Source organism: Oryza glaberrima, chromosome 3 (genome assembly GCF_000147395.1).
Source record: "Oryza glaberrima chromosome 3, OglaRS2, whole genome shotgun sequence".
Taxonomy (NCBI): Eukaryota; Viridiplantae; Streptophyta; class Magnoliopsida; order Poales; family Poaceae; genus Oryza; species Oryza glaberrima.
Genome location: NC_068328.1, coordinates 6,643,288 through 6,659,099, shown reverse-complemented (window position 1 = coordinate 6,659,099; position 15,812 = coordinate 6,643,288). Strand labels below are relative to the sequence as shown.

Sequence of the window (15,812 nt, the reverse complement as noted above, 5' to 3'; positions counted from 1 at the left end):
ATTCCTATGGAATGCCTCTTCCCATGCAAATTTTGAAGGAAATTTAACATGAGGTTCTACCTCATGTTAAGAATCCTTTGAGTCTTTCTCTCTTCTCAAATTCCTGTGTTTTTCCTGCGGCTCAATCAAACGGTCATTCCTATGTTTTTCCTGTGTTTTGCAATCCTCTGTTTTATACTTGTATTCCTATCAGAATCCTATGTTTTTCCTATTCCCCCGTTTTTTCATTCCTGTGATTCAAAGGGGGCCTTACTGTTGGGATCGACATCTCTCAATTTGGGATTTAGCGTGTTGTCAGCGACAAATAGAACATGTATCTTATATGCTAAAGGTACACCGATTTAATTTATGTACTCGTACGTGAATATTTACAAGAATTACAGTGAGGTACGTAGTGATGGCCTCTTAATATAGTTGAGCAGTGGCTAACTAATATGTTTTCATTTACTTGTATTTCAAATCAGCCTGTTCACGGTTTGGGCACAAACCGTTCAACCCGTGAAACCAAACCAACCCAAACCGTTTTTCCATTTATTCACGGGTTGGTTTGGAACCGGCGTAACCCGTTGAACCTGTGTCTCGTCCTTCCCCCTCCGAACCTGCGCTGAGCTTCCGCGGCAGCAAGACGCCATGGCGAGAAGGCATCTGCGTGATCGAGGAAACCAAGCAATAGCACCGGCTATTTAGCTCGCACATAAGTGCACAACACCGTAGACGTTGGTGCCGGTAGCGCCGATGCTGGCGATGACGCCGAGGCAGCCAAACGGCGGCTCCCATCCGAGGAGGAAACAATCGCTAGATCGCCGCCGCCGCTGGCGTGTTGGTGTCCTGCTTGTTGCCTGCCTGCCTCCATCGCATGGAAAGGCTATACGAGCCATGGTGCAATCGGCTGCTGTTGAGCTTGGAAGGACAGCCATGGCTGTGTTGCTGTTCTTATGCTTGATCCCCTTCTTTCACGTACGCCGGAAGAAAGAAACTTTCTACGGTTTAACCCGTCAAACCCGTTGAAACCAAACCATATGAACCGGTATTTCTGGGTTGGTTTGGTTTTTCTGACCAAACCGCCAAAATTGATGAATACCCTGAATTTCAGATATACACAACCATTCAAACATTTTAGGATGGTCTATGGATTTCTCATCTTTTGTGAATATATTATTGTATTATTTTTAAAAAACAACCACACTTAAATATTTATCTTTAAAACTGAAAATATTTAGTCACGTGAAATAGAAATATCTGACATAACATTAGAGCATATACAAAAGACTAGCCATTAAGTTAGCCATTTCAAAATATAGCCAACAAAAAATGCTTAAAAAAGGTATGAATAACAAAAACACATGATTCTTGTTTTTCATGCACAAGATGCTTACGAGTTACAAGAAAGAGGCTAAAGTGGACTCTTTTTTCTATAAAATTATAGATAGAGAATAATGTTCCTATGAAAATCAAGATAGCCAATCATTTAAAACGAATGCATCTATTAGTAGCTAATTCAAAGGAACTAGTATCAATCTTTCATTTTTTCCTTCACATTTCCTCCATGCCGAATGAGCCCATAGCTTAGTTTTGTGTATTAGAGATTACTCCGTATGTCATATATATATAATGAAACCGTGGGGTGTTTCAAATAAGCGTAAACATTGCATGCCATTCCAGTAGGCATAGAAAAGCCTGAATTCCGGTTTGCTCTTATAGGAGCTATGCTATATGCATGAATGCAGATCGACTTCAATGCGGTGTATAAGCATAGGACTCCATGTACTGTAGCACTACACGTCTACCCTCTACACAGGCTGTGTGTTTAGTTCGTGAAAAAAGTTGAAAGTTTAGGAAAAGTTGGAATTTTGTAAAAAAAGTTAAAAGCTTATATGTGTATGAAAGTTTTGGATGTAATGTGATGTGATAGAAAGTTAGAAGTTAGGGATAGTTGGGGGTGAACTAAAATGGCCGGCCACAGTACGCCAAACTAGTCGATCAACTGTAAAAATGCAGTTCTAAAAAAAAACTGTAAAAATGCTCTGTAAAGAGTTCCAGGTCTGTAAAATGGCCAGGTGCCCTCCTCTCTCTCTCTAAAAGAACACGTGACGCCTTCAAAGAAACAAACACCAGTTGACATAGTACTAGTGTACTCCACTCCACTACGGAGGAGTACTATACTGGCTGTGCGCCTATGGCTATGTATGCGGCTACAGCGAAACATGGGAGCTACAGGTAGAATTTTGTCGTCTTCACTTGTCGCCTGCGGCCTCACCAGACAGCAGGACTGAGCCGACGCTGCTGTAGACGGAGTAGGACTGTAGGAGTACTCGTACTAGTAGATGCGTACGCACATCGATACGCATTTCCTCCCATCTGCAGAGAATTTTTGGTACTTATGCTATTTATGACGGGCTTGCCCTATCCAGGAGAGCCAACCAGAGAGATTTGCTGAACGAACCTGCAAGTGCATAGCCTCGTTTCTTGCTGCCGCCTCCCTGGAGTCTTCCCTGGCCCGGTTAACCTGGTTAACTCGTGAGCCAACATCGAACCACCGAGGTATAACGATGACAAAACATCCTCGATCGTCTTGTAAAACTAATATGCCCTTTAGTTTTCTGCTCCTTCTCTTTAGACTTACATTGTGAAACGGAGGAAGTATTATTCTCTTTAAAAAAGTGAAAACCTAGGTGCTCTTAAGTCTTTGAACAAGTGAGAGAATACAATTTACTCATCCAGCCATAAAAAAAGTTGCATATTATAATAGTTTAATTAACGATAAATCTAGTAACATCTATTTTACATGATTGATCTTTTTTATATTATTGCTATTAATAGTTAAAGTTAAAAATGGTTGACTTGATACTATGTTAAAAATGCTTATGTTTTAGAACGGAGGAAGTAAGTTTTTGTTTTGAGAGTTTTCGCTTGATGTAGCTTCACAAACAATCCTTATTTATAAGAAATAATACATATTCTCACGTAAACTGTGGCTATAAAATATTAAAATATAGAAAATAAACCAGAAACTAACTAAAAGCTAGATTCTCATGCATTATTTCTCAGAATACTTAGCTCGGAAATACTAGGACCTTCGTACGTGGGCGAGTTGAATTTGATTGACATTTCGCATTGGCAGGGAGGCGCAAGCAGACAGTAGGACAGTTGGAGCTTCTTCCTATGCCTTCCCTTGTTACTGGTCGTGCTAGGTGTGAAGAGAAATAGATAATTATCTATATAAATATATAGGATTAACTCATCATATACTTAAATAGTTCTGAAACGTAAATGTAAAGTCCGTTTTCCGTCTGACGTAAACAGAGCCGTCCGTACTCTAACCGCCCGATTCATCTTCCACGGCAAACCCAAATCGGATCCACAAAAATCTATCGCCATCTGATTTTAACCAAACATCCAGCGCGGCATGTGGCGGCGGCGGTGCTTGGGATCGAGGCCCTCGCGTCGGGAGGGGCAGACCGCAGACAGGCAGGACAGCCGTAACGACGTACTACGCCCCATGGGAGTACAGAGGGGATCGGATCGATGGCGTTGGTGGCGAACGTTGTACGCCGCAACAGTGGCGGCGTCGACGGCTCGACGCTGCGCTGGCCAAGTCAGTTATCTTCTTCTTCTCGCTTCTTATTTGAGAAAAGAAAAATGTAAGGTGTGGACAGTTTGCCTCATATTTTCTTCTGTTAGAAACGTTTGCTCTAATGCAGTCATCTTTAAACACCTACCATTACCAACAACGCCTCTACTTCGCCCAAAAAAAGGAGAAAAAACTCTACTTCACCCGTAGAGGTTAATCCAATTTTGACATATGGCCCGCGTTGAAATAATACTTTTGCTGAAAATTATGCAATTCGTCATAGTATTGATTAGGGTATGTGCCTTCGCCCTTCGCTAAACAAGTTTGGAAGAGCTGGCTTGCGGTTTCGCACAATAGCCAATGCAATATTTATTGGATTTACACTTTTGGACTATAGGACATGTCTCAAGATTTGTAGTTGGCTCCTTCTCCAACTAACTCCTTTTCTTCAACAGTAGCGACACTCCAAAATCAACAGATGACTTGTGGATTAGGATTGTGGTCGGAGTAGGAAAAAGTTTGAAGGAATGGCTGTCAAGGATGGTACTTATAGTGGACGATTGCCGGAGAAGTGGGAACCCGGGTCCCCACCTCTGATTACTCGGGCCATCAAAGATCTCTGGAACAGGTCACGCGGTACTGCATCCCGCTAGTCACCAGTAGACTAAGGCTTTGTCTCTTGGTCCAACTAGGTGCGCCCCAAGCTCATGGCCCCGAGCTTGGTTTTCTGCTCGTTACTCGGGTCCCCTAGTGCACCATAAGTCCATAACGATGATACGACCTGAACCATCATTTTCCTCACGTCTCACGGTGATCTCACATTTAATGCGAAGGATACAAATTGAACGGGCATGCGTGAAGAGCAACGGATGACAAGATGGCGCATACCGACCATGAACAAGCCATCATTACTCCTAAAAACCCAAGGGTATGGGCTAGCACGCGACATGGTTGACTGCTATGTCACCTCGTCGAGCCCCCCCCCCCCTTCCCCCAAATGGGCATGCCTCTGCCCAACGTCAACACACGTTACCAACTCCAAGCCATGCACTGACACGAGGACGAGGCGGTTGTGCGACCCCACTGCATGCAAGCGCCATCGCCATCTTCTCTAGGGGAGCTCTTAGGGGGTCCAGCACAACCCCCATATGACAGCATATGAAAATACTCCTCTTACATGATTCCCCTATGTGGGCTCCATTTGTAAGTGACGATCAACGTAGTATCTAGATTCGGGAAGAACCAATGCCCGCAACTCCGCAAGGATGGGGGGTCTGATTCCAAATCAGTATCCGACAGGGCTAGCTAGAGAAAGAAAACTTTGCACACCTTGTAAGATTGGCAAAAAAGATTGAGAGAATAACTCGAGAATATGGTATTACGCTTTCGTGCGGCTTGAACTTGTATAAAGTGCTTGCCTCCATCCATTTCACCCCATCGCGAACTTATGTCCGTACACCTGCTCCCTTGCCGAATCTAGGGGGTTGTGCTTCTACCTGTTATTGAAGCTTGAGCTCTGACAGCTGGCAAGCATGGATAGACGGTGGGGATGATGCGGGAATTGCGCAGTTGAAGGAGGGTGGTAGGTGGGGGTGATGGTGGTGCTAGGGCGCTAGGCACATCATCGCCACCCAACTTAGAGAGGAGGAGAGGTGGGGAGAGGGGAAAAGAAGGAGAATGGCCAACAGAGCCTCGTCGGTGCTGATTAGGGGGAGGGGGGAGAGCGTGCTACGCAAGTGAGACTGTAACACTGGACGAGGAGGTGTCACTTTGATAGGAGAACGAGGAGTGCAGAGGAAAGATAAGGTTATACTGCCGTTTAAAATTGATTGAGATTGGTGATTTACTTGCAAATTTTCCATAGCCAGTCCCAAAATTTATTACAGTATATGGAATCGAACTGTTTAAATGTGACCCACAAAAGAATGTCGGGCATGAGGGAGCCTAGAAAAAGAGAAGGAAAAGGAACATCTCTGGTAGGGGACATTCCTCTCTCCAATCTCCATGGGGCCTATCACAAATCCGAAGAAACCACAAACAGCTGGCCAGCCGAAGAACAAAGTGATTGATTTGGTAGCAGCAAATCAACACCATCATTGCGCAGGAGGACAACGAGAGAGATTATTCGACCTCCTGGCTCCTGCTGCGTGTCCGGCCCGAACTAACTAAAACTATACACTAAACGCAACACAGCTGGGAGGAGGATAGGAGAACTTATCCAGCTACTACTGGTCACTGCTGGTTCGGTGGTTCCCGGGACAAGAAGCTAGGCACATTCTCCTCCCTTTTTTCCCTTGGCGAGACGAGGGGCCCTCCGCCATTGCCACGCCCATGCTGCTCCTCGAGGGACCAGCGCGCTAGCGCTCGCGTTTGAAACCTTTGCTGCGTGCTTCCATCAGGGAGAGAGGATGATGCGGCAGCTAGCAGCAATCAGCCAAGCAAGCATGCATGCTTGCGCAGGCAACTTTTGTTTTCGCGGGCAAAGCGCAACGGATCGACCGATCGATCCGGTGGTTTCTTGGGTGCACTACTGCGTAGGCTTGGGCAGCTGGGCTGGGTATGCAGCAGTACGATCGTACGTAGGGCATGATCTGAAGGCTGAAGCTGCCATGCATCCGACGAGTTCATCATGGTGCGGCATGCCGGCATGCAGCTCGTTACGGCGACGGCAACTTGGGCCGTGCTAGGTTTTATGGGCTAATGTTTAGCCTTGACCTTTTAGCATTAAATTAGCCCTCAAAGCAGGTATAATAGCAGACTATTAGCTAGCTATAAACATATTCTAATAAGATAAAAGATGAGAGAGAAGAGCAGCGGGCTACAGATTTGTAGCCAGCTGCAGCACGGACTCCAAGACACAGTATGTGTATGACAGGTGAGACCATATATGAATAGTATAGTAAGCAACTATTGTATGAATTAGCTATTAGATTGGTTATAGATGAATTGGAGCCAGTAGTGGCCTATACTATTAAACTTGCTCTCAAGGATCCAAACAGGTGGACTAATTTTGAGCTAATATGAATTAGCCTCCCTCAAAACATTACCCCCTCCAAGGGGTGCTAATGGGGCTAATTTTGTGTTGGAACCATCAAAAAGCAGCTCTCTCTCCTTCCCTCTCCTATCTTTCTACTCTCTCTCCACATTTTATCCTTGAATTAGCCCATGGATCCAAACATGTCACCCTAGGCTAATGTTTAGCCTACTAATTCATGACTAAACATTAGCTCTCAAAATTAACCCTGAGCTAATCTTCCAAATAGGGCCTTGGGCCTGAGTTCAGCACGTACTCTTCTAGTAGTCTAGCACTGTACGGTACTACCAAGGGATTTACATCTTTTCTTTTTAGGGATTTATAGCTTTAATTAGAAGCTGCCCAAACGGTTCAGCTTTTGATTTAGGCCGAGTTTATATCCAAAGTTTTTCTTCAAACTTCTAACTTTTTCATCACATCCAAACTTTTCTACACACAAACTTCCAACTTTTCTGTCATATCGTTCCAATTTCAACCAAATTTCCAATTTTGGCGTGAACTAAACACACACTTAGATTGTAAGAAGCTAGCCAGAAGCTAAAAAAATCAGCTTTTCCAGATTCTCAAAAGCTAGATACCAACCAGCTACTTCTCATAATCTTAAGCTCTCCTAAATAGGCCCTCTGTTACACTAACACCTCACTTCCCAGCTTCGAGGGCAGCGATAGAAGACTTCTCAAATTCTTCGAAATAGTACCAAGCACATTAATTCAAGGGCCATATTTTTCCCTTAACAAAATTTAAATCTTAAAACTTACTTTTTTAGTTAATTTTATTTTTTTCATCACAGTTTCTTTTCAACATTAACGTTTAAGTCACTAAAAACACATATGTAAATATTTTAATCATAAATTATTTTTCATCGCTATTATCGGTAATTGGCCAACCGATGGCAACCCAAAACTTCACTGAGCCTATATGCATTGCACAATTGTATCACTTGTGTTGTTAGGGTTTCCTTTGGATTATTGAAGGATTTTCAGATGAAAAAATCTTAGGAATTTTTTTCTAGGGAAGTTGTTTGTTTTGTAGAATTTGGTTTGGCAAAGTCCTTTGGAATTCATTTCCTATGCTCTAATTTCAAAGGATTTTAAACATGGGTCCAACCTCATGTTATCCGTTTCCTATAAAAATTCCAAAGTAACATCTCTCTTTCACTCTCTTTATCTTACTCAATCAAAGTAATACATTAATTTCCCTAAAAACTAAAGTAGTACGCAATCTTAAAATTCCTATATTTTTTTCTAGGAGCCATCCAAACATATGTTATGTACAAGCATGTGATTTTATTTCTCATAGGGTCCAACCGCCACAATATTGCAATCCTTTTTCTTATTCATGTGTTTTTAGAATGATGATGTATTCCTAAGAAGCCCTTAATGCTTACTTCTAGTACTACTAAGAGCACTATCTATTTATAGTACCATCTTATCTGTCTAGTATTTCCTCTGTCCTAAAATATAACAACTTATAGCACTTATAATTTATTTCAAAATACAACAACTTCTACACCAACATTCTTTTTCCAATCAATAACAACCTTTCACCATTCACTTTTCTTATATATCTCTACTTCTCAACCAATCATAACTCATCCCCATTTAATTATACATAATTTCTCAATAATCGTGTTCAACTCTAAAACTTCTTAGGCCATCCCTAACCATCCATGTCATCTAGTGTCCATACCGTTAAATACATTGTCACATAGCAAAAATCCGATGAGATAAGAGAGTTAATGACGATAGATGTAAAAAGATGAAGAAATCATTCTCATGCAAGATATCATCTATACACAAGAATCAAGAATAAAAACAAATGGATAGGTGGATAAAAGGAGAGAGAACAGAGGTGATTGGATAAGAATTTTATTTGAAGGCACCATCCATTCAGTGGCGGAGCCAGAAAATCTACACGTGTGGGGCTGAATTAACGGGAAGTCAAATATTTTCAGAATTACATGGTATTTTTCAAGATTACAATGGGAATCATGGAACTAGGCATGGGGCTCAAGCCCTAGCTGCCCCATGCCTATTTCCGGCCCTGCATCCATTGGATATATAGTTTCTATACATGGTGTTTATATGATACGGTAATATGGAACTACTTGATAGTTTCTGAGTTGGGGATGACCTTAATATATAGTATTGTACAGAAGTGACCTTAATATAGTATTAAATAGGAGTATGTTGTTGGGAACGGTGATGAAGGTAGTGCAATGCACCAAAGGATATTGCGGAGTCAGGCAATACTCCCTCTGTAAAAAAAAAATCAAATCTATTTAGATTCATCCATAGGATTTGATTGTTTTCGGGAGAGAGTGAGTCGTCATTAGCAATAGAGTTCAAAATTGCAGGCAATAATCATTCGTGGTAGGGTTCAAATTGCAGGAGGAAGAACAGTGCACAAATATACCAGGAACTCGTCCTAGCCGTTTTATTGAAATCCGATCCGATTGCCCATAAGGATAGATACAGTAACGACGCTGCATGCTATACATACATGGATGCACAATAAACTCAAGAGTATTGCTACATTGCATTGCTACATTGTCTCTGTAGATTTCTGTCCCATCCGCCACAGAACACTGTTGGCACACTGCTTCTCTGCCGTCATAGCCAGATCCACGTTCCAAACCGGCCCTTCACCCCCGAACAACAACAGGAGGTCTGGTGACATCGAATCACAAAACAATTTCTTCTTCTTCTCTCTCTCTCTCTTTTGAAAATTCACAACAATTTCTTCAATATTGAATACTCCTACTACTACTCCTACTGCATTGCAGTGAATTTTTGTATATTCAGATCAAGAAGCACACTTTCAGGGAGAAAGAAGAAGACAAATGCTGTTTCCTCTTTATGGCAATTGCGTGCACTGATTTCCCTCCTAAATTTTAAGCGATCCGTATGGAATCAGAATGTTTGGCTTGGGCAAAAGTGAAGCCGGGCTGGCTTTTATCATGCCAACAGTGGGTGACTTTGGGGCCCTTTCCTCATCATTCCTGGAACATATGTGAAGGCTGGCTACCAAAGACCCACACAAACGCACAGCACAGGCATTCTTTGTCTGCATGGCTGCCTTGCGCTGTGCTTCTTTGACCAAACTCCAAGCCAAAAACAAACGCACACAGCACACTAGTGTATAATACTAGTAGTAATACCTTGACAAAGCACAAGTGTTTATTACATGCATGCCTTGTTCTTCCGGTTGATCAGAGGTGAAGCGCGATTAACTAATGCACGTATCAACCGCCGCTAATACGTGCCAATCTTGCTCTTTTTGAGCTTTCTAGAACACGTCCAAGTTGAGCATTGTTTCAGTGAAGCAGTGTGCTAAATTGAATAGCAGTACTCCGGTTAAGATAATTAATAGGCGGGCTTGATTCGTTCGTTCGCTCGCGGGCTTTGCTCGCATTTGCGACACAAGCAGTGCAGCCCAGCTAAGCTAGCTGTTACTGTTGCGAAGTGACTGGCTCCTTGTACAGTTGTCCTGCCGTTTCAATCTCTGTTAGATACACTCTCCCCTTGTCTCTCTCTCTCTCTCTCTCTCCAATGTCCATGAAGTCTGTGGCAAAAGCAGCCTTCTTTCAGCCACTCTGGGCAGCATCCAGCTACATCGTCTAGGCAGCAGTAGCATATGGTGGAACAGAGAGAGGAAGTCCTGGCCATCCTGTCCAATGGCAACTTCACAATTAAATTCTTGCATCTTTATGGGGGTGCTTGTTTGTGCTTGTGTGCTTTGAACAGCATGGTGCTTAATTGCCTCGATAAGAAAAGGAGAGGGGGTTAAGCAGCTAGGAGTACCAGTGGTGTTCGTGGCTTCATGTCATGCAAGAGAGCTCAGCTCACAGATCCCTATGGAGTGGATAGCTATCGTGGGAGAGGCCAAGAACAAACTGCTCTAGATTTTGTATCGTATCCTCGCGTTGCATTACGGCTACTACTACTGCTGCTGCTACTTATCCACCGCTTTTTTGCTTTGGCCCTCTCATTCCTTTTGCAGTTTTTTTCTGCTCAGCTCACCGGGTCCCCTCTCTCATCTTCCTCGTCGTGCACCTTGCATGGATGTAGAAGTAGCGAGCTAGCGCGCGGCGACTGCGAGCCGAGAGAGCAACGCAAGAACGGCACGAGAGGCTGGCAGCGAGCGAGCGTGTGCATGGTTGGTGCGAGCAAATGGCCAGCGGCGGCGGCAGCAGCAACTGGTTAGGCTTCTCGCTCTCCCCGCACATGCCGGCCATGGAGGTGCCGTCCTCCTCTGAGCCATCGACTGCTGCTCATCATCATCATCATCATCATCCACCTGCTGCTGCTGCTGCTGCTGCCGGAGCCATGTCGTCTCCTCCCGACAGCGCCACGACCTGCAACTTCCTCTTCTCCCCTCCTGCAGCACAGATGGTCGCTCCTTCACCTGGCTACTACTACGTCGGCGGCGCCTACGGAGACGGGACCAGCACCGCCGGCGTCTACTACTCGCACCTCCCTGTCATGCCTATCAAGTCCGATGGCTCCCTCTGCATCATGGAAGGTCACTGTTCACCTCTCCCTTCTCTCTCGATCGATTTATATAATCTTTGTCTCTGACATTGATCTTCTTGGTGTGAAGTAGGCATGATGTCGTCGTCATCGCCAAAGCTCGAGGACTTCTTGGGGTGTGGCAATGGCAGTGGCCATGACCCGGCCACCTACTATAGCCAGGGCCAAGAAGCAGAGGATGCAAGCAGGGCGGCCTACCAGCACCACCAGCTAGTCCCCTACAACTACCAGCCATTGACGGAAGCAGAGATGCTGCAAGAGGCCGCAACGGCGCCAATGGAGGACGCAATGGCGGCGGCCAAGAACTTCCTCGTCACCAGCTACGGCGCCTGCTACGGCAACCAGGAGATGCCGCAGCCGCTCAGCCTCTCCATGAGCCCAGGGTCCCAGTCCAGCAGCTGCGTCAGTGCAGCTCCCCAGCAGCATCAGCAGATGGCGGTGGTCGCTGCAGCTGCTGCTGCTGGTGATGGCCAGGGAAGCAACAGTAATGACGGTGGCGAGCAGCGTGTCGGGAAGAAGAGGGGCACCGGGAAAGGGGGCCAAAAGCAGCCTGTTCACCGGAAGTCCATTGACACGTTTGGGCAGAGGACATCGCAGTATAGGGGCGTCACCAGGTAATCTGCTTACAAAGATTCAGCTTTTGTGTGCATCATGTATCATCAGGTCATCATCTGTGAGCTGTTTGCACATAGGGTGTAGAGGCCGGAAGGTTCCTTCCTTGTTATCTGAAAAAAAGAGAAAAAAAAAAAACTGTTCTTGCCATGGTTCTTGTACTGACTAGTTGGCTTAATGTGTTTTTAGTTCTATCTACTGATAGGCATGTGTGGTCTCTTCTATGTGGCATTTGATAGTTTGGTTAGTACACACTTGTACATTGCTGTTTTTGAGCTAAATCAGTTATTGCTCGGTTGCCATTTCTTGTTGTCACTCCTACTATACTAGTAGTAATAGTACTAGTTTCCAGCATTGATGAGTTCTTCATTCCTTCTTACGGCTCTGCTGCTCTTGTTAGTCAGTGGGGCGTCTACTGTTTCTTGATTACTACTACTAATAATCAGTTTAATGCATAACGCTGCAATGGTTGGATTTATTCTCTAGAAGTACCTCTTATTTTGGTCCTTTGCACAAGATTATGGCTTGGGGTGGCCCTGTTACATCTGATGCCTCTTCAGTTCCTTGTATTGATGAGGCACCTACTCTTTTGTTTTTGAGCAAATCATTTAACCCTTTTTATATTGAATGACGAAGGTTTGTGTGTGTTTGATTCACTGGAGCAGGCACAGGTGGACTGGAAGATATGAAGCCCACCTCTGGGATAACAGTTGCAAAAAGGATGGACAGACAAGGAAGGGAAGGCAAGGTTGAACCTTGAACATCTAGTACTACTACAACATCAAAATTTGTTCATCTTAAAAATCTTGTTGACAATGTCATTCTGATTTTTATATTTCATCATATTGGGCGTTACCATGACCGAAATTTGATCGCTTGCAGTATATCTAGGTAACTGTTGCCCCTTACAATTTCTTTGTTCTCATTGTACTTATATTTTGTATCTGTTGCTGACCTTTTTCTTCGTGTTCGTTAGGTGGTTATGACACTGAAGATAAAGCTGCGAGGGCTTATGATCTGGCTGCGCTGAAATACTGGGGGCTATCTACGCATATAAATTTCCCGGTATGGATGATGAAACCGTGTAGTACGGTGGGATATGGGACTTTGATTGGAGTATCCATTTTCTGTAATGTGGACTAATTTATCGTGTTTGGCAGTTAGAAAACTACCGAGATGAGATCGAGGAGATGGAAAGGATGACAAGGCAAGAATATGTTGCGCACTTGAGAAGGTCGGCAGCATGCTCATTTTGCCTGAATTCTATGATTAGATTATTATCAGATTGATATGTACTAGTAACAAGCTGTTTTTTTAAAAAACTATATGTACTAACAAGCTGTTCCTGCTCACAGGAGAAGCAGCGGGTTCTCTCGCGGTGCTTCCATCTACCGGGGAGTAACAAGGTGTTTCATTTTGTGCTGAACAAGCATATGCATTTTTCTTGATAATTATTTCAAGAACACATTCGCATCAAGATACAATCTCACTGTGTTAAATGTTAACTGCATTGCAGGCATCACCAGCATGGAAGATGGCAAGCTCGGATTGGCAGGGTTGCTGGCAACAAGGACTTGTATCTCGGCACTTTCAGTAAGAAAGACAGTGTACTCTATTTGATCTTAGAATCTAAACGCTTTCACAAAGTAATGCACCATAACCATAAGTCATTGCAGCTTTTAGCACTAACATTAACTAACTAGCGTTCCTTTGGGATGTGACTATCGATGATCTATGGAAATTGTCTTGTCAAAGTAGATTTGCCAAAGAAGTTAGTAGTAGACATCAATCAGCAGCTTTTACTGCTAATCTCTAGTGTTGTCTTGGAGTACTGTACATCGTTGATGCATTTCTTTCCTGATCATTCTTTGCTTTTCCAGATGGTTGTTCTTTTCATAAGGCTGTGACCTCTGAACAAAGCAATCAGTTGACTGTTTTAACTCTCCTTTGGACTAAAAGATATCATTATCATGATGCAAAAATAACCAGATTGTAAATTGTACTTTGCAGTAGGATCTACATTGGTTTTTGGATGTATAAACAAGATGGCCTTATTACAACGGAGCGTTTCCATTGGTTAATCTATTTTTATGCAATACAGGCACTCAAGAAGAAGCAGCAGAGGCATACGACATTGCTGCCATCAAGTTCCGTGGCCTGAACGCGGTGACGAACTTTGACATCACAAGGTACGACGTGGACAAGATCATGGAGAGCAGCTCGCTGCTGCCTGGTGAGGCAGCGCGTAAGGTGAAGGCGATCGAGGCAGCGCCGGACCATGTGCCAATAGGCCGCGAGCTCGGTGCGACCGAGGAAGCGAGCGCTGCTACTGTCACGGGCACCGACTGGAGAATGGTGCTCCATGGATCACAGCAGCAGGAAGCTGCAGCGTGCACCGAAGCAACGGCAGATCTTCAGAAGGGCTTCATGGGTGACGCGCACTCGGCTCTCCACGGCATTGTCGGGTTCGACGTCGAGTCGGCGGCAGCTGACGAGATCGATGTCCCGGGAGGGAAGATCAGTGGCATCAACTTCTCGAACTCGTCTTCGCTGGTGACTAGCCTGAGCAACTCGAGGGAGGGGAGCCCTGAGAGGCTTGGCCTCGCCATGCTCTACGCCAAGCATCATCCCACCGCCGTCAGCCTCGCCGCCATGAACCCCTGGATGCCGATGCCGGCGCCGGCCGCAGCTCACGTGATGAGGCCGCCGAGTGCCATTGCTCATCTCCCTGTTTTTGCAGCCTGGACAGATGCTTAATTAGAGCCATGTTGCTGCTTGCTCGATCTTGCTTTTGATCGGCTCTTTTTGTAAACTAAAGCAAGATCAGCAGCAATCAGGTGCTTATGGTACTTAAATTAGCTGGAAGCCTGGAGTAGCATACTTGGTTATGATGGTAAGCACTAGGCTGGTGGTGTAAGTGTTTAACCAGTAAACCCATAGGTAGGACATTCAAGCAAAATCCAAATCTCTAGAGCATCCACTGGTAGTAGTAGTAGACCTTTAGTGTTAGACCGGTAGTGTTCTTTGCTTCTTTTGAGCCTCTTTTTTTTGGGGAAATTTGGTTGGAATGTATGGCTTTTTAACACGAAATCAGGAATGTATGGCTTTTAACACGAAATCTGGCTGTGGCATTAAAAGGAAAAGGTTCAGTGAGAGCTGAGATGGTGTCTCTCTGCTGGTTCGTTTCGTTCGTTCATTCATTCATTCATCAGTTAAGTTGGTTTTGTAATCAGTGGGGTCGTGGGGAATTCACTGCAGGTATGATCTTTTGACCGGAGTCGTCGTCCCAGCTCTCTGTCTCTCTCTCTCGTGTTGCATTCTTTTGCTTTCTCTGCATGGCACGGCATCTCTTCATGATGGCGACGAGAATCATAAACATTCCCTTCTTTTTGGTTGGGGAACGTTGCCACAAGGCTTCCTACATTCCAGCCCCAATCATTCCAAAGGGTTTCTCCTGCAGATTCCCACGGCAATGTTTCCATGTCCCAGCCTACAGCTTCATGATGGCATGGCCTGTGAAGGTGAGACTAGGCTGACACAGTCCTCGTTTTGCTTATGTTAATTACTTCCACCCTCTCATAATGTAACAATCTAAGGCCCGCCTCATGTCTAGATACATTTTCATCCTATTTTGGTTGCTGGGACACAGGTAATATAAACCGCAACAACTTATTGTTGAAGATGAGACTGACATAGTTATCGTTTTGATTAGGTTTATTATAAACCATAACAGATTATCAATAACTTGAAAAGTAAATAATAAACGATACTTATGTATGTTTATAGCAATTTAAAAGTAAAATGCTGAAAAAGATTGTAAAATTACTTTAAAATTTAGAGTTTTAAAATTTAAATTTTGCGATTTGCTTATAAGCTGAGGGGTTCCCCATCGTTTACACTCTCTTCGTATATTTTTTTTTCGCGCTGTACGTACGTCGTTGCATGAGGATAAGGGGCTTAGGGGAGTCGGAGTTGCAGCACGTTGTGCCGCAATGATGCCAATGATGGCATGTACCGGAATCTTGGCGGTCTCTTTTACCATGTCAGTGTCGTGGCGGCACAG

The 15,812-nt window shown here is 44.3% G+C and overlaps 1 protein-coding gene across 2 annotated transcripts; it reads left to right on the top strand.

Moving 5' to 3' along the window:
- Positions 1–10,194: 10,194 nt before the first annotated feature.
- On the top strand, positions 10,195–14,867 carry LOC127768840 (AP2-like ethylene-responsive transcription factor CRL5). Of its 2 annotated transcripts, XM_052294494.1 has the most exons (10): positions 10,195–10,514; positions 10,608–11,129; positions 11,211–11,751; positions 12,412–12,497; positions 12,632–12,640; positions 12,726–12,814; positions 12,910–12,983; positions 13,105–13,155; positions 13,266–13,342; positions 13,851–14,867. In XM_052294494.1, the coding sequence occupies exons 2-10, from the start codon at positions 10,778–10,780 to the stop codon at positions 14,504–14,506; spliced, it is 1,935 nt and encodes a 644-aa protein (XP_052150454.1). In that variant the 5' UTR covers positions 10,195–10,514; positions 10,608–10,777; the 3' UTR covers positions 14,507–14,867. The 2 variants fall into 2 exon arrangements, with proteins under 2 accessions (XP_052150454.1, XP_052150455.1); XM_052294495.1 differs by having other exon boundaries at positions 10,197–11,129; positions 12,415–12,497.
- Positions 14,868–15,812: the final 945 nt, after the last annotated feature.